Source organism: Elaeis guineensis, chromosome 2 (genome assembly GCF_000442705.2).
Source record: "Elaeis guineensis isolate ETL-2024a chromosome 2, EG11, whole genome shotgun sequence".
Classification (NCBI taxonomy): domain Eukaryota; kingdom Viridiplantae; phylum Streptophyta; class Magnoliopsida; order Arecales; family Arecaceae; genus Elaeis; species Elaeis guineensis.
Genome location: NC_025994.2, coordinates 45,454,867 through 45,474,943, shown reverse-complemented (window position 1 = coordinate 45,474,943; position 20,077 = coordinate 45,454,867). Strand labels below are relative to the sequence as shown.

The following is a 20,077-nucleotide window of genomic DNA, read 5'->3' as shown; positions in this document are numbered from 1 at the left end:
AGATTAAGATTAAAATTAAAAGAAGATTTGATCTTCACCCATCTTCACTACGATTGGATGATCGTGGATGTCTTCATGGTTCCTTGAAGTCGCACAAGCGTCTGGTCTTTATAGATATTCATACGAGGATGATCTAATTAGAAGATCCTGATCTCACCGTGGTGCTAGCTTCCTTGTAGAGATCGCTCTTTGGATGTTGAATCTTTTCTCTTTTTTCTCTTCTCAATAGAACAATAGAAAACAAGAGGAGAGAAGATAGGAGAGATGGGGTGAAGACCTAGGACGTCCAACTCCTTAGACGTTGCAAGAGATAGATAGGAAGGAGGCGTCAGATAGAGCGCACCCCTTGCTTTTGTTTTTTGCTTGTGCGCTATTCCCTTCACGCCATTCTCTTATGCATGAACATTTCATGCCGTTCTGGCTTTTTATCTCAGGAGAGGAGGCACAAATTGATCTCCACATTCAATCCTAATCCCACTAAAACTCTTTTAGGATTTTAGGATAGAGTTTTGGAGCGTGTGGATTCCTTAGGATGGAGTTTCGCCCCAAATATTTGGCGCTGCCTCATCCCACTGCAAAAACCAAAAACCATTGATAATTGGTTGGGTGGTCTCTTGAGGCATGATCTGTCGTTGACCAAGTCAAACATTTGGTCAAAATCCAATGTGGTTTGGGTTTTATAATAAGTCAAATACTTATTGAGTTCAAACCCTTTTAGACCTATGAAACTCAATTTGACTCAAACTCAGATCAAGTCCAATCAAATTATATCCTAATTTAATTTGATTAGGACTCAACCCCAATTATTTGATTAAATCAAATAATATAGCAACAATTGCCAATAAGTTCTCTTTTAACTCACCAACTGTTAGTAAGTCCTCTCTTGTAATTTTTATAAATCAATCCAATCAATTATATTGATAATCGGGTCCTACGACGATTCGAAATCGTAATTCAACTATCCGATCAGTTAGAAACTTTTGTGTGACTCCATAGGTTCTTTCTGTTTGATAGTGAGATATATTGTGATCTCTATCACAAATATTATTGAAACTCCTGTCAGTGGATTGGAACAATTACAACTTGCCCAATGAGAATTATTGACCATCAAAATAATTCTCGTTGGTCTCACAATCCATTTGTGACGCCTAGCAGCATATAGTGGCAATCTAGCAAAACGAAAGGAATTGTACCTCTTAGGTGCAGTTAGCATCTGATATAGTTCTTCTATCATGAGTTCCAACAAGACGGAGGTTACAGAAAACTAGTCAAATCCCATCATTTGTCATATGTAAGATTTATTCGACTCGAGTTTATATGGATAAATCTTATGAAAATCTTTTTCCATGATTTATACTACCACGGCTATGGTCATTAGAACTTAGTCTCATAAATCAGATAGGACTACTTATCTACTAAGATCGATAAATCCCATCTAGGTGAACACTCTGTTCCTACAATGAACCTAATACAACTAACATGCACCGCAAGGATCTATATGGTTAGGGATCAAATGTATGTACAGTCAAACTACAACGACCTCATTGTGAATAGTCGAGGCACCGTAGGTCAAAAAATTAGTCACATCACTACAACATCGAGAAAGTCATTGATGAGTAAGTAGATATTCAAGTAATTTCTCGTATTGGTCATGCTTGGTACCTTTATTCTCTAACAATCATCTGCATTCTCGCTCCAGTGTTCCCATACTGTAGACTCGAAACTCGTCTATCCAAAAGGAAGCAATCCGTGCACCAATCTCATCAGATTAATCACCATCTCTGTGATGATCTATTGCATGGATGCAATTTAGGAATTAATCATCGACATATGCCTCAAATTCCCAACTCTTGAGAATATGTGTCATCATCTTATTAATTCTTGGGACGATTCATGGACATATACACAACAAGAATGGAAATAAATTGCCCAATTTCATTAATAAATAATAATGTTAAGTACAAAATTATGTCCTACAAAGAATAAATATGTCAGTCAGATTGGCTTCTAGGGCATACATCTAACAGAGAGTCATAATATGCATTCTAACTATTTGAGGCGTTGAGGGATCCCGTCATTCCGCTCTAGTTGATGATGACGGCTTGACTTGCTTAGACTCCAAACTTGCCCCTCTAAGCTTCTAGCTCCATCTATGCCATAAATTCCAGGTATTCTCTAAACTACATTTCTCAATTATTTGCAACCCCTGAAAGGATCTTGAATAACCTCGATTTTTGTGCCACATCCTGCAACAATTTTGGCCCCCTCATACAAGTGCACTGCTCCTGATCTTGATGTCTAGATCTGGCTCTGGCTCTGTGATCCTAGTCTTGTGTAGCATGGGTGAAGTCCATCTCCTTAGTAAATGGATTAATGCCTTGTACCTCACCAATTTGTCCACCTTGTTCACTATGATCATTAGGTCCATCACTGGGGGCTATGATTGCTATCATCTCTAGTATCACGAGTTGATCTTGGCAAACCAGGAATTGAGGGCTCAGGCATCTCATTACCCTTTTCCAAACTACACATTGTCAACCTCCTTACTAGGAAAGTGAAGTTCTTGCGGCTCTACTAAACCATGACCTTTCCAACTTCCTCTTGAGTTCCAATTGGCCTTCACTGGTTGACTTGTCCCACCTCCCCTATCGGTCTCAACACCTTAGCTATCTCTAGAGGCCTATGGGTGTCATATGTTTAACTACACATCCTGCAATCAGATCATTGATTAAATTCTTAGATCGTCTGCTGTCGGATCCACTATCAACCCCTTCAATCCCTTGTGCCACTCTGGGTGATAGGTTGTCTACTAGTCCACAACTTGTACATCCATGACCTGTGCTATTATTTTGCATGGTTGAGTGGTTGTGGAGGATCTTCTGGCTCATCTAACATTGGCAGGTTGTGTTTTCTGATCTGCAACCTAGCCCATGAACAAAGTCCTCGAATGGGTCCTCTTGCTTAGGCTCTTTTCTCTCATTTATGTATTTGAGCATCAACCTCATATTTGTAGTGGACAAAATCCAAATCCCACATTATGAGGTTAGGCGATTTTTGAGATTCATGTCGACCATGATAAATGTACTCCAGTTGTGCTCACATCCACTTGATGAGAGGGTCTGCGAGAGGACCCAAATGGTAGTCTTTCTTAAATTTGGTGCAAATGTGCCCCACTAGACCTAGCACTCCCCTGCATTTAGAAATATATATGCATTTAAGTCCTTAGCTATATGTTGATTCTATGGAAGTAACAAGTTTCCTAATCATACCTAGTGATATTTTAGATTTTGGTTTCTTTGCTTCTTGCTTTGAAAGCTCCTTTTTGTCTCTCAAAAAATTTCCCTTGCTCAGTCAACATAGACTTACTATTAGTGGTCATTGATTTTAGTAAGTTAATATGATGCATAAGTACACCAATTGTCCTACTATCATAGATATCTAGTCTTTTATCATCCCGCTTATAGCTTCTGCAGTCCAGTCTGCATCACCTTTTGGTCTATGCACCACATTTTTCACAGCCATTAGCAGCTCCTCATCCAAGGCAATATTATGGTTATACTTGTACTTAGGATTTAAATAGTAGATTATACAGAATAAATAAGGAATTTTTTTTTCAAAATTAAATGAAAAATCAGAGAAGTTCTGAAACAAATACTCATTCCTCTAAATTACATGTGGATGTATCTTAATTTTCATCAACTTTATGTTCATTAATTTTTCCAAATTTTAATCAATTGTCTAAGTAATTAGTATAATTTAATTTGAGTATTTCAGATAACTATTGAATTTTAAAATTCATGATAAGTACAAAGAAATTACTTTTAAGTTGCCTATAGTTTTATCCTTTTCTATATTTAATATATATTTTTCTATTTTATTGTATAACTAAAAATATTTTAGAATCACAGAAATTCTGAATATAATTGTTCATGCATCTGAATTACTTGAGGTTTTATCTTAATTTTCCTCAACTTTGTGCTTATTTTGTTCATTAATATTCCAAATATTAGTCAATCATCTAATTGATAATTATAATGTAACATGATTATTTAAAAATTATTTCAGATAAGTATTAAAATTCATGATAAGTTTGCCAAAATTAGCTGTCTATTGCCCACACTTGCTACACCCTTTTTTTCTAATTTTAAATAATCTTTAGTTAAACATAGATTTAAAAATCAGAAAATTATTAAAAAGATTTGCCTAGGATTCTTAATGAACAGGTGTTACAAATACTTCGAATGCTTCTTCAAACATGAATAGTCAAGTTTTGGCTGGAATAATTTGAATTAATTTATTTTAGTGTGTATGTTCAGGTGTATTAAATGCACCTAAATTTATTCAAAATATGCAAAAATTAAGTAGCATATCTCTAATAATAAATTGAACATGTTACTTTTTCCTACATATTGTTCTGTTGTTTTAATAGTTATTCTTTCTAAAAATAATATAATCTTATAAAAAGTAAATATGCATTGGACAAAAAATAAAAAACTGCAGTCTTGTAGCTGGATCCTTTGCATTCTACATCATATCATAATTTCATGCTGAAAAACATTTGGCATGATTTGTGCTATTGTATTTCATTTTGCCTAAATTAATACCAAAAAGAAAAATGCTCACCTTGATTAAAAGCTTTCCAGAGTGGAAGATGGCGATCACAATCCCTCAATCCTAGCACAGCTCTCCTCCCCTTCCCATCCCTCCCTCTGCCTTGCTTTTTTCTCTCTCCTCTCCTTTCTCCCCCAATGCCTCAATAATTACCAGAGGTGGACACATGTGGGACCAAGTCACACTTTTATCTGAGAAAAAATAAAACAAAGCACCATGTGCATCCAGCCTATCATATCTTTCACCTAATGCACTAGAATCCTAGATTAAAGTAGTGATGTTTAACCATGCTATTTTTGAAAAAGAAATGAGTTTGGGGGTTGAGAGGCAAAAATATGGACCATCAACCATGGTTGCATGGACCATGGGCATGTGGAGAGAGGATCGAAGTTTTCCTAGTTGAAAAAAAGGGAAGGAGTGGACCTTTGCAAATTAAGTCTAAGTTCGTTTCCTTCTCAGCTTCTCTTGTTCATTCTCCTTTACCAATGAAGGATTCGAACTTTGAAGCTTCTCAGTTTCTCTTCGTTCCTCTTTCTTGGTAAAGCTTCTGAAGCTTTTGTCTTCTTCTTTCCATTCATCTTTCACGATGAAGGCACCAAAACAAAACAACATGATCTCTACCAGGGATCTTCATGATGAAGACCCCTCTCTCTTTGCCTCCCCCTTGTTGATGCTCAATGGATAGGTGGATCGAGTCCCAAACTATTGGGATGCATGGGCGTCCTTGACCTGGATGGTATGTAGGCGGAATGGGTAGGAAAACCCTTGAACATGGGTTTTAGGATCCTCCACCTTCCCTAGGTCCTCTTATCTTGTGGGAATGGGACAAGATGGCCATGCCTTCGTCCTGCTGAGATTTTGAACCTTGCTCTAGATTACTCAATAGACTGAAGACAAGCACAACTATGTACTCTTACATGTTTCATTGAAAGTGTCATTCTATTTTGATATATCATATCTGATTGTGATCCACTAGAATGCTGATAATGTGCACAGAAATTTTGTCATCATGTTATTTGGGAAAAGCAGGTTACTTTATTGCCTAAATTGGATAGAAGGCATTTAGTCAAATAACTACTTTGTAGTACGAGACCACACTGGCTAGGACGCAGGAGAGACCTGCACTCGTGAATCCTTTTTTCTTGTTCTTCTTCATTCTTTCTTGTTACATTTGTTAAAAAGCCGGCATTTTTCATGCATGCAGCTTTTGAAACAAAAAATGCAGTGGAAATAATACAGATTAAAACATTTTTAATTAGAGAGGCATGTATAAGATCTCATCTACAAAAAACACTTAACAGGATCTTCATATGAGAGATGGGATTTAGATATGAAAACATAAAAGGAAAGATCTGATCTTTTACTTTAGCGTGGGTAGTCCTTCACCACGATATGAAAAACGTGGATGTCTTCGACGTCCATTGAAGCTACACACGCATTCGGTCTCTATAGGTATTCACACAGGGCTGATCTTGATTAGGAGATTTCAAAACCATCGGGGTGCTAGCTCCCTTTGCAGGCTTCTCTCTTTCTACAGTTGGATCTATCTTCTTCTTTCTCTTTTCTCTTCACAAGAGTTCTAAGGAAAAAGATAAGAGGATGAAGAGGGAGGAGAAGATGCGTGAACACCTTCATGCGAGAAAGGAGGAATGAGAAAGAAGAAGAAGAAGTCTCTTCTTTCTCTCTTTGTGGCATCAAGAGGGAGGGGGCACAAGTAAGGGAGGTGCAAGAAATTCTCCTCTTCTTGCACGTTCGTGAACTTGTGTGGTGTGTCTTTTACGCGAGAAAATCCTCTTTTTTTAATACCTCACACCATCCTATCTCATATGTCCCAATCTAGGTTTAATTTTCGAAATTTGAATCAAATTCAAACCTTAAAAATTAGATAAGGATAGATGGATAAGAGAGAGTGGAGAGAGACTCCTAGGGGCGTGCACCCAACCCTTGGATGCACCCCTCTTCTTTTATTCTTCATGCGCGTGCAAAAGGGGGCGTGGCCCCTTTTGCGCGCCCTCTTCTCTTAGGCGTGAGTGAGGTGAGAGAATCTCAGTTTAACTGGCACTCTGGAATCCTAATCCAATTCGAATCCAATTTGATTCTATTTAGGTCAAATCCAATTTGACTCAAAATAAACCAAGTCCAATCAAATTAAATCTGATTTAATTCGACTCCAATTTAATCAAATCAAATTATATAGTAACAATTATAATTAGGTCCTTTAACTCACTAACTCTTAGCAAGTCATTTCTTGTAACTTTTACAAATCGGTCAATCATCAATCATATTGATAATTGGATCCAACCGCGATTCGAAAAATATGAATCAATTATTTGATCAAGTCAAAATTTTTTTTGTGTGTGATCCCATAAGTTTTATTCTGTCTGATGGTAAGATATACTGTGATCTCCATCAACAGTATCATTGAAACATTTTCAATTCACCCAATAAGAATTATTGACCTTTAATATCATTTTTATTACTCTCACAATTCACCAGTGATACCTAGCAGCATGTAGTGGCAATCCAGCAAAATGGAAGGGAATAAATCTTTAGGTATAGTTAATGTGTGATTCAATTCTTCTATCATGAGTCCTGACAAGATGAAGGTTATGGAAAACTTGTCAAACCCGATCATCTATCATATGTGAGATTTAATCAGCTCGAGTTCAAATCGTGAGATCTCATAAAAATTCTTTTCCATTAATCATATCGCTGTGGCCATGGTCTTAAGAACATAGGTTCATAAATCACATAGGACTACTCCTTAACTACTAAGGTCGATAGATCCCATCTAGATGCTTACTCTACTCGTACAGCGAACTTACTCAGCCAACATGCACCACAAGGATCCAAATGATTAAGAGATTAAGTGTTTATGCAGTCAAACTATAGCAACCTCACTGTGAATAGTCAAGGCACCGCATATCAAAGAACCATTCACACTACTACAGTATTGAGAAAGTCACTGATGAATGAGTAGACATTCAAATGACTTCTCGTATTGGTCATGCTCAGTATCATTGTTCTCTAACAACCACCTGCATTCTTGCTCCAATATCCGCACATTGTAGACTTAAGACTCGTCTATCTAAAGAAAAACGATCCGTGCACCAACTTTATCGGATCAATCACCGTTTTCGTGATGATCCATTGATCGAGAGCAATTTAGAAATTAATCATTAATGACACATGTCTCAATTCTCAACTCTTAAGAATATGTGTCATCATTTCATTAATTTTTTGGACGATTCAAGGACACAACACGAATGAATATAAAATGCCCAATTTTATTAATGAATGAATAAGTCAACTACAAATTTATGTCCTAGAAAGAATATAATGTGTCAGCTAGATTGGCTTCTAGGGCATATATCTAACAACAGTTTCTCTGCTACAAATAGTCTTGTATAGAGCTGTTCTTGATCTAATTCCTATCTTCTATGACAACCCATCTGTTTATCTTATGATTCTTAGGTATTCTTCTTTGGCCCATATTTTAGGGTCAGTCCAACCATCCACAATAAAATACATCTTTTCTTTAAGCCCTTGTTCATCCAAGTCACCTTCGCTTGGGACCCGATAATCGTTCATTTTTTTCATATTAACAATGAGTTGGTGATTGTAAAAGCATCTTTATAGATTCAGTGTACATATTGTTTGATAGTTACACTCCTATTACTCTTAAAACCTTGAGTTATTTTCTCCAAGCTTCAATTGAAGAAAGGGTTATGAATTTGTTAGTTCTTGAATGCATATATTTTAAGATTTTTGTATGCTAAAAGATTTCTAAGTTGAATCAAAGATTACTTTTTAATTAATGTGATAATAGTGACATCCTAAATAGGTTAGTAATACTAAAGTTGATTGTCTTAGTCCAACAAGATCCTAACCATGAATCTTGGAATTTGTAAAGATTTGTCATATTTTTCTTCTCAGATCGCTCAGTAATTTTCCTCGGACAATCTTTGCATGCAGATAAGGAAGGAGGCACTTTGGGCTTGCTTTGCAATGGCACCCGACTTTGAAGCAATGATTACAGTTAGTCTCTTATCAGATCGATTTTTACTCTACATACTGTATTGAATATTAAGTTCTTGTTCAATGATAATTTGCATAGAACTTTCTTGATATGATAATGAGTTAAAATAAACCCTTTTAGCCTCTACCTGATATGCGTAGCAGATAGTTCATTAAGTTGTGATGCATGTGGTCAGAAAAATGTGTAAGCTGCCCAACTACCTTGTATCTTTTGTCACGAGTGATTGGGAAGAAATAATTGTAGTATACTAATAATTGAACTACATAGCTTTGTGAGTAGCTAAACATAGCGAATAATATAGTATCAGGGAAATAGAACAATGGAAGCGATAAGAATTCTTTTTAGAACTCAAATAGTTGGTAAACGATATTTTGCAGCATCAGATAGGTACATTTATTGATACACCTCTGTTCTAAAGCGCTAGAATGTTTTTGAAACAATTAGTATTATCAATATACATTCCTTTTTGTGCAGATTGTTTGGGAACACTGAAACATGTAGAAGTAATTGAATACACTGGGATACACTAAAATGCTTGAATATGTGGAGATTTCGAAATGCTTAACACAACCATTTCAATATCCACCAGTCAGGAGCCAACTACCATACTTGCTGGTCTGGAGTTTACTGATGCCAACTATTATATCCGCTAGGTAGGGCGCACAGGATCATGCCTCTATTGAGAACATGAAGGCCAACAACTTATTGCTCCAGGGTCTCTGCATGATGTCATTATCAAGAACATGAAGGCCAACAACTTTGACCCCTGCTGGCCAGGGTCACATCATAATATGACTGACCGGTGCTCATTTCTTTTGCACAACAAATGAAACTTTTCACTTTTAGTTGGAAACAAGGACTTCAGAAACGATCATGGATGGTGGGGAATAGAAACTTCTGAATCACCATAAATTCAATGTGATCGTTTATAAAAATAGGTTGTTGACCAAGGAAGGCATAAATGGAACTAGGACCTGTGCTGGATGGCCGGCGGTATGAGTTGGTATGGGTCCGTACCGGATCGGACTGGTGCGAACCAACATAGAGGAGAAGGGGAATGGTAGAAAGAGGGGAGGGGGAGGGAGAAGGTGGCCGGAGGAGATGCCGGCGGTGGCCACAGGCAGGCTACGGGCACGCTCGGAGGGCCGCCAAGGCCTTTGCTTCCTCCGTCAATTCTCAGATGAGAGAGAGAGGGGAGGGAAAGCAAAGGAGGGAGGGGAAGCCACTAGAAAGGCCACCGGAGGGCCTCCAGCTAGCCACTGTGATGCTGGATGGTACAATCACGATCTGTGCGACGCTTGAGGTTTTTTTGAAAAGTCCTTTTTAAAAAATCCTAATCACAACGAAGTTAGCAAATCCATTGCTGGCTTTATCGGTTCTAAGGTTTTTCTAAAAAAATCTTCAAATAGTGAAGTCGGCAAACCCATTACTGGCTTTACTATTCATCATTATTTTTAAAGAACTGCGATGACTGAACAAAGGTGGTCGCGATGACTGAACAGAGGTGGTTGCCCCTATTCCATAGTCGCAGCTTCTTCTGTGCATATTTTGCCGTTCGGTGGCCATCTGGTGCCCTTCGGCAGCCTCTCTACCGACTGTGCCTCCTTCGGTACCATCGCTCCCCCCTCTTTCTTGATTAAATGCCCTATTGGATGATACCGAGTTGTGGAGACCTCCATGGCTCTCCGACGGCCTCAACAGGCCACCGCTGACCTCCGGCATCATTGTCCCCTCTTCTCTCTCTTCCTCTTTGTCCCTCTCTTTTTCTCTCCCTCCTTTGGTGTTCTGATTTACCCGATCGATCCATCCCGATTTGCCATCAATATGGTTTGGAATGTCCTAAACCATCCAGTTCGGGATGGTTCGGCGAATGCTAGTGTTGACTATTCGAGGATACACGACAAGGCATGTTCCAAATCTTGACGGCACAACTTATCTTCTAGCTTGCTGCTACACTTTATTTCCTTCTCTTGCTACTTCCTATAAGAAGCTGAGAATTTTAAAGTGTTGCAAAGCAGTAGAAAGACAGCAACGCCCTCTTATTGGACTTGTAAGCATGAGGTGTCTTGGCTACCACAAGCTAAGCAGCTGGGTGTCAAGCTGTGATGTAGTTGGGTGGCAGATTAGTAAGCATGAGGTGGTTAATTTAATAAGGACAAGCATGAGGTGTCTTGGCTACCACAAGCTAAGCAGCTGGGTGTTAGGTATGAGGTGGTAGGTTAAGCATTATGAGGTGTTAAGTATGAGGTGGTAGGTTAAGCATTATGAGGTGGTACATTTAAACATGAGGTTTGCATCCCTACCTAAACACGAGGTGGCTATCAAGCATGAGGTGACAGCTTCAACTTGCAGGTGGATGCTCGGCACCGAGATGTCACTAGCATGAGGTGACGGCTTATTAGAAAACATGAGGTGACCATAATTTTTAGCATTACGGATTTACGGTAGTCATTGAACTTATTCCTACCTAGGGGTCTCATCTGTCATACTAATATTTAATTTCCATACAAAGGATTCATTTGTCTGACGATCCTATTTACACATCAATAGTTGATATAATACGGTGCTCACATATGCAAATGATCACACAGACGCTAATATGTTTTTCTGTTCTATCCAAATCAAATTTTCACATTTTGACTTTGGAGTCAATCAGATCCTAAAGCATTATCAACAAACTTATCCTGTACATTGAGGGGTTTGGTTTTTTCGGTCTTCATACATTAAATTGTAGCATCTGCAAAAATGACTGACTTTCCAAACCATTTTTTCATCACCCAAAAAGGCAACCTAATTCTTGTGCATGGGACTAATATTGGAGTTTATGAATTAAAGGTCATTGGACCAGAACAGATCCTACTTAAGACATCATATATGAAGAAAAACAGCCTACCTTGTATCTATCTGAATTGATCTTTTCTTCTTTCAAAATTGTTTTTCCTCATCCAAAAATCAATAGCTGTTTTTTTTGCTAAAGGGACTAGTTATGGAGTGTATGATTCAATTTCATTAGAATCTTGACCTACTTTGACTCATTCATGATGATAGAAGCATATGCCAAGACAGTCATATTTGAAGGCAAGAATGACAGATCAAACAGTTGCTTCTTGGACTTATTTTATGAGGAAAGCTACCTAACTTGTTTATATTTGAATACACCATTGCTTTTAAATGATTTGAGCCCATAGAATGCTTGGATACCTTCCCATGATGGTGCATTGTGCTGGTCCACCATGCACGTATGATGTGTCCTTCCTACACATTCTGTTGGACAAGATGTGATACGTTTTCTGTCCACCCTAGCAAATTATAGCTATTATTTTGATTCCATTTGATCAAACACTTTCTTTTTACTGCAATGTCTTTAAAGATGTAATGTAGTGCTTGGGCAGCCAAAAGACTCTAAAGTCAGGGAGGCATGGTCAAGCCCGTTTAAAAATAATGAATGTAGAAAACTAATAATTATGATCCAAGATAATGATATATGACATAATAAATAAGATGTAAATCAATGGGGAAGCACCAACATGGCAAAATTCAAGTACTAATTCATGCATAAAAGGTCTACCTCCATAACATTATGAGGTGCACCTAAGTGACCTGCCTAGGAAGCTGAGGAAGCCATGTTTTTAAACATTGCTTCATCATTTAGGCAAATTGATAAAGGCACCTCCGCTTCTGATTTTTGCACTTACATTTTTTCTCCCCCTTGGAAGGAAAGAAAGAGGGTTGATTCATTAGAAAGGGGACTATTTTCAGAGGCATGATCAGATAAATGCAGAGTCAGGGATTTGGAGTCTGTATTTGCAGTAGAGATTAAAATGGTGTAGAGAGCTTGCCTGCTTTATCTGTAATTGTAGATAGTCATAGTTTATTTCAGATAGATGAACTTCCCAAGCTTCTCTTCTCACAGATCTCTTCTTGCAGGATGTCTGTGTTCCTTTGTCAAGGCTTGCAGAATGCATATCAAAATCTAAGCAAGAGCTTGATGCATCACCATTGTTGTGGTGCGTAATTTTGGTTAAATTTTCAGCCAAATTGGATTAAATTAGAATAAAATGCTAGTACCATACTGATGAAATGTGCTTCCATTGTCTCTGTCACTTACAGGAAGTTAATCACTGATTATCTAATATTATCATAAATTCTGTCCATGATTGCAGCACGGTTATTGCTCATGCTGGTGATGGAAATTTCCACACAATTATTCTCTTTGATCCAAACCAGAAAGAACAGCGACAAGAAGCAGAGAGACTAAACCATTTCATGGTTCACACAGCCTTATCAATGGAAGGTACTTATTTCTTTTGACAGGGTATGATAAATTAGGTTTCTACCAATCAAGATCAGATACTTTAGACATATACAATTAGAATGTCTATTAACATGACTGGTCATTTTCTATTGTAACTTGTTTTCTGCATGTGCAATTTGATGCTGATAGCTGATATTTCTATGAAATAAACCATTTTACTGCTTTGCCAACCACAAGAGTTCATTTTGTGGAGAAAGACAATATTACATGAACCATTTTGTGATATGTGGATTATGTTGGACAGGCATGATAAACAATTAGCACATTGTTGCTCATATCATTATATGATTCTGACAACCTTATTAAGGATTGCTTTATGCAAGCATCTTCAACCAGGAAACCAGGAAATGCTGGGTAATATCACTTACCATTTTAGTTAATAAGCTGCTAGATACATACATACATAGTGCCTATAAAATCCTTTTGGTTCATAAGTCATTTAAGTAGAGAAAGCGCTATGTCACAGATGATAAGTACATATATCAATTATTACAAGGTGCCTATAAAATCCCTTTGGTTCATAAGTCATTTAGGTAGAGAAAGCACTATGTCATAGATGATAAGGACATAGGATTGACTTAAGAAGGAAGGATTACTTGATGGATAACTATAATTTCATTAAGCAATTAAGCATTTCAAATTCAAGGATTAATGATTTTGTTCTTTCTTGTTTATCCCTATCATCTTGTTTTGGACTAATGAGGAATAGGGTCTTAGGACAGATCTAGACCTTTGGACCTACTAAACTGGCATCCTGGTTTCATGCCCATTCATATCGAGTGGTACATGCGTGGTTAGGGATAGGAATTAATACCAACTAGAGCCAAACTGGGACCTAGAACAGGTCATAGCCTCTTGCTCTACCTTGCTTAAATGCGAGGGAGGGAGGAAAGAGAGGGACAAAGAGAAGAAAAATAGTAACGGGCTGGTTGGTGATGTGTGCTTCTCTGTGGTGTTGATTACAACCTTTATGAGGTGGATGATGTGAGCGACTTGGGTTTGATGTCCTCATCCTAAAGGCCAATAGCTTTGATAGCCTCCTTGTCTTGATGTTAGGGATCAGTGTTGGCCAAGGTGCAGATCACCAAATGGCTGAGGGAGGAAAGAGAGAGGGGATGTGATACTCCAAAATCATGTTGCACGAATCATAAAGCAGCTCCCTGAAAAAAAAAAAGGGAAGACTCCCGTTGGACTGCCAATCAGAGTTTGTGAACGATGCCGGGGTGGAGTCTGTTAGAAATCGCTATGGTTTCGTACATGCAGTTTAAAATTTTTTCTAAAACTTATACAGTAAAAATAAATAAATTAAAATATTTTTAATTTAAAATACGTACCAGATCTGATCTGAAAACCATACTTAGGATCTTGACACGAACATGTTACCTTGATTTGAAATCTGAAAAAGAAAATAATTGTCAGTAAACATTGGAGATCAGATCTTCATACCTTCGGATCCTGCGGATCTTCGGGCTTTTGATTGTAGCCATACATACGTCCGGCCTCTGCTGGTATCCACATGGAGATGTCTGATCGGAGCACCGAGATCACCGATGTGCTAGCACTTTGCAGAACTCTCTCAGCCTTGGATCTGCATCTCTTCTTCTAGATCTCGAAGAAGATGATTGCTGCGCGAACTCCTTTGCGCAGATCCATCGGGATTGGAACCCGATCATCAAGAAGGGAAGAAGAACCTTTCTTCTTCTCTTATTCTCTCTTAGATCTGATCACTATCAGATCTTAGGTGTGGAAGTGAAGGGAAGAAAGAAGAAAAGGTGTTGAAGATAACCCACACGGTAAGAAGAAGATCCCTTTTTTCTTACACGCACGCTCTCACCCTTCACGTTGTGTTTTTCCACACAAAAGCAAAAAACTCAATGCCCAAACCCTTCTTAACGTCTTAATAGATCAAATCTTATTTGATCTTAGGCGTTCATATGAAAAAGAAGGAATGAGATGCTTTGAGATAAGGGAAGAAAGGAGAGATGTCTCATGCACAAAACTAGCACACACCCACCTTTTTCTATTTTTTTGTCGCATAAAAAAAATTCCTTACATGCCATATCAGATAAGATTTGATCTTATTTTGAATCAAATGCAAATAGGAATTAAATCTGGAAGAAAGAGAATCCCAGATAAGGTGGGGCGCCAACTATTGGCTTCCCTTCCCCTTCACCCCACAGAAACAAAAGGGGCGCATCTTCACGCGCTCCCTCCCCTTCTCTGCGTGAAAACTGGAGAGAGAGTCCCAAGGAACTTGGGCTCTCTGAGTCATGGTTCATCTGGTTCAAATTTGATCTTCATCGGATTCAAATCGAGTCCGAGTCGAGTCGAATTCGAAAGGCTGTCAAGCCTGATCCAATCAAGCTTGAAATTCAAATCTGATTTGGATAATTGAACCCAATTAATATTAAATTAAATTAAGTCTAATTAAGTTAAATCTGATTTAAATTAATTAGGACTTAATCTATAATTTAATCAATCTCAATAAAATTACAACATTTGTAATTAAGTCCCTGCGCTAAAAATTAGCAGCTGCCATATCTGTAATGCTTACAAATTAGCAATTTCTAAAATTCAAACTATCAATCTGATTGACAATTCGAATATGATCCAAATCCATTGATCAGATCATGCTCCTTTTGTGTGTGACCCCTTAGGTTTTATTTTGTCTGGTAGTGAGACATACCATGATCTTCATTACAGTATCATCGAAACTTCTTTCGATCGGCTGAAACAATTTTAACTCACTTCAACAAGGATTGTTGATCCGAAAACGATCCTAGTGAATTTTCACAATCCACCAGTGATGCCTGGCAGCATGTAATGGCAACCCAGCAGAACAGAAAAGATGAATTTCTAGGTGCATTTATCGTGTGATACAATCCCTCTATCGTGAGTTCTGACGGGACGGAGGTCATGGAGAACTCGTCAAATCCCATCGTCAGTCATATGCTAGATTGACTTGACTCGAGTTCATTTGTGAATCTCATTGAAACTCTTTTCCAGTATTCATACTTATTCTGGCAAAAGATTTTCTGAACTCAGTCTTGCGAATCGTATAAGACTTCTCCTTTTTTACCAAGGTCGATAGATTTTATCTAGATGTATCCTACTTCAAACAGCGAACCTGAATCTATAATAGCCAACATACACAGCAAGGATCCGAATGGTTAGGGACCAAGAGAACGTACAGTCAAACTAAGTAGTCTCGCTGTGAATAGCCAACACACTACAAGTCAAAGGACCAGTCACACTGCAGCATCGAGAAGATCACTGACGAGTGAGTAGACATCCAAGTAATTTCTCGTGTTGGTCACGCTCAGTGCAAGTTCTCTAACAACCACCTGCACTCACCCCAATGTCTCTACACCGCAGACTCGAGACTCATCTGCCTTAAAAGAAGGTGATTCGTGCACCGATCTTGAATGGATTGATCACTGTCCTCTGTGACGATCTTTTGATCGAGAGCATTTAGAAATTAATCACTAGTGATGTATGTCTCAAATTTTCAACACCTTGAAAATATTCAAAATCATCTTTGTTAATTTCTAGAGCAAATCATGGACACAAATAACATGATTGGTTATAAAGACTGCCTATTAAGTACAAAACATGCCTTAGAGAAAGGTATGTGTCAGTCAAGATTGATTTCTAAGGAACATATCTAACAAACTCCCACTTGCATCAAAGTCAATCTGCCATATACCTGAGCCCCATCTTTTGAAGACAGGCTTTGGTGTTTAGTTAGCTAAGTGACTCGAGCACACCACATCTTATGTGGAGTCTACTCTCTATACCTCCATGTATTTCTACTTGAGGTAATCGCGTATATTCCTGCTCTATGAGTATGGACTTTTGGTGAGATTTTGGCTCCTTAGCGAAGGTTATGGACCATTATCTTTGCAGTACAATGTTAAAGTATCCAATGGTATGACATCCAATTCTGCAACTATCATAAGAACTAGAACGCATCTTGCACACCTATAGCATATTCAGCATCCATTGGTCGATTGCCTGGAATCCTTCCAACATACCGAACCAATATAACTCAAGAATACATGCTGATGCAGACATTCTACTATCAGCATCAGTGTATCCTCCCACTCTTAGTTCTAATCCTTCTTTAAAGATAAAAAATAATCCCTTAGAGCTTCTCAAGTACTTAGATATTTTTCATAGCAATCCAATGCTCCCAGCTTGGATTCGACTAATATCTGCTCATGACTTTCACAGTAAAATATATCAAATCGAGTACATAGCATGGCATACACCCATGTCCAAGAGGATAACGGATTCCTTTTGAAGATTTCAATACTGAATCCTTTCAGCACCTCTTCTATGTTCTTGTCTGTGAAAAGTAAACATCCTTTCAGGATTTATCTCTATAGACCTTTGTTTTTAGAATATTTGATCTAGATTTTTGATAAGAAAATTCTATATGTAACCACATCATAACCGATGTCAGTATGGGACCCTCCCATTGACCTTCATATAACTACATGATTCCTCATATCACGTCGTTGTAGGTTTTGAGATCATCTCTATATTCTCAATCTCTCTCGAGAAATACTTTCTCTTAATCTTTTGTAAGAATACCAAGTACCTTTTTAAAGGATGGAAGATCCTACTAGATCTACAAGGTGGAGGAGGCACTATATATACTGGCTCATCTTAAATAGGTTGTATAGGTCCTGTGACTCGTTCTTTAGAAACTCTCTTTGAGTTCATTCTCCCACTATTTTCAAGAATATAGTGTGGTTGCTCACAATCACATTGTGAACCACTGGAAAGAAAAAATGATATCCCAAACTCTTTTAGGATATCCCATAAACGAGCTCTCATAAATCTATCCTCTAACCTGTCCACCATATCATATCTTATATGGTGTGGTGAAACCAACTTTAGAGAGAATCTAATTTAAATTTCAGAAATTAAATCTTGTTCTTAAAGAAACAATAGTTGAACTAATGATGTTCGTGATGGACCGGACCATATCTCATACAGCACCATTGCTCCTCACAGATTCCTATTGAGCTGAGATGTATAGAGAGAATTTCATCATGAAATTATGTCATTCTTTTTAGATTACCGACAAATTTTTTATTTGATATTGCGTCCTCAATCTGATCGAAGTACCTTTAGAATTTTTTTGATTTATCTTTTCTACTTCACATTTGAATTCTTTGAACCTTTCAAAGTCTTTCAGTTTTGTATCTCACATACATACCTATACCATGATTGCTCATCGTAAAGATGATGAAGTAGTAATAACTTCCTTGTTTGGCTCATCAAAAGGGCCATGCACATCGTATGTGTACTAGGGTAAGTATCTCAATGGTCCTATCCCTTTGACCCACAAAAGACAGCTTGATCATTAATCCTCAAAGAGATGATCTACAGACTAGATATGACTTAACAGTCAATGAGTCCAAAGGCTCATTTTCTCCGGTCGACAAATCATTTCTTCTCATGCATGATCTAACCAAAAGAACCATCTATATACTTCAGGTTATTTGGTTCTGGATCTCTCAGACCCAATGGCATTCACTATTTGCTCAAATAATTTCACAAATGCATCACCATACAAATGATAAAGAACTAAATCCAAATGATAATCACCGAGATTAGATGCCCACGGCCATAGTGTAACTTTTGCACCATTGCCGACTTAAAAGAGTCACTTCACCCTCTCTCATTCCTCTTCCTTCTTTAGACCCTATACTAAAGTGCGTAATATGCACTAGTCTAGTGAAAAAGAGAAAACCATAAGATCAGATTTGAGTAATTCAACATACCTTTTAAAAGTAAGTAAATGATTCTTTAAGTTCTCCAGGTATGTATCTCTGAATTTTTTAAGGTTCCTTAGTTACCACCATATTGATCAATTCAGTTAAGGTACTATAATATTTATTCATATAATAGTTTTATAAACTATCTGTATGAATCAGAGATTGCAGGATCAAATACATTAGCAATTTCTTGCACATGGTCATGTCGAGCTTTTCAAGCTCTTCAATATCCTTGATCATTGCCAAGCAGCGATTATGGATAAAGTGCCCGTCACTCATCTCATGCACTGTGCAATTCTAATCACAGATGAATCAACATGTCATTGGCAGTCTACATGTCCTTATGCATACATTGGATTTCTTCAACTATGAAGTCCAATTTATAGCACCTAACCTAATTGTCAATGTCCAATCATTTGTCAAGTATAGCTCGTTGACTATGGATTGGATAAGCTGATGACATTGGGTTAATCTGGTCAAGAATATGGCTTAATTTCTAAAAGCTAAGAACTATTCCTAGATTTCTAAGCTAGAATATGTAATTGATTTCGGTTAAGTGGTTGATATCTAGGATTCGAGCTAGAAGATTGGAAGCTGACATAATTGACCATAAAGAGTAAAGATTTAATTAGATGATTGTACTTGTAATAGTTTGCTCTAGGGACTTTAAAAACAAACAAAGGCTCCCACTAATTTTTTGAGTCTCACACTCGGGTGGAAAAATGGAAACCCTAATGCGATAAGTGGTTCTAGTGGGTGTTGCAGTCCCATCGATGTATGACACCTCATCTAACAGTTATTGATGACACGTATATCAATGCGTTGATAACTCTTTGTCTAGATACTTTTTCAAGTATGTTGCAACAACTTGATCTCTAAATCCTGTGACCTCACCTAATAGTTATTGGTACATTTCTTAGCTAAGTTCGACCCATCGTTCACCAGCGAGTGCAAAGCCGTCATTGGGTCTCTCACCTAATAGTTATTGGGCCCAACCCTATCTTTACCTCGGGGCATCTAATACCAATAGAGTGGTTGTGCCTTTTCGATGCAATCGAACCATTGTAACCAGTCGAAAATGATCAACATCGAAAAAAGCATCCGCATTTCTACAATGGTGGAAGATCAGTAGACTTAAATATTTAGTGAAGAGATTTAGGTTCAGGTCTCTTCTAATTAATCACGTACATCTGGTGTAATGACTAATATAGTTTGGGTCAGCACATTTCATGTGTGACCAATCTAGTCAGCATGGGTAAACTCGGGTCAACAAGTAATCTAATACAAAACATAATCTCTCAAAATGGTCAGGTAAGTGAAGAT

The 20,077-nt window shown here is 37.7% G+C and overlaps 1 protein-coding gene across 4 annotated transcripts in view; it reads left to right on the top strand.

The window, feature by feature from the left end:
- The window catches only part of LOC105033532 (D-lactate dehydrogenase [cytochrome], mitochondrial), a 146,275-nt gene that overhangs the window by 92,406 nt on the left and 33,792 nt on the right, over positions 1-20,077 (top strand). For 3 of the 4 annotated variants that reach the window (XM_010908393.4, XM_010908394.4, XM_010908392.4), the window contains 3 exons: positions 8,587-8,649; positions 12,578-12,657; positions 12,814-12,944. In XM_010908393.4, coding sequence (XP_010906695.1) covers positions 8,587-8,649; positions 12,578-12,657; positions 12,814-12,944 — 274 coding nt within the window. The remainder of the gene's footprint in view (positions 1-8,586; positions 8,650-12,577; positions 12,658-12,813; positions 12,945-20,077) is intronic. The other variant, XM_073251755.1, reaches the window with a different exon arrangement.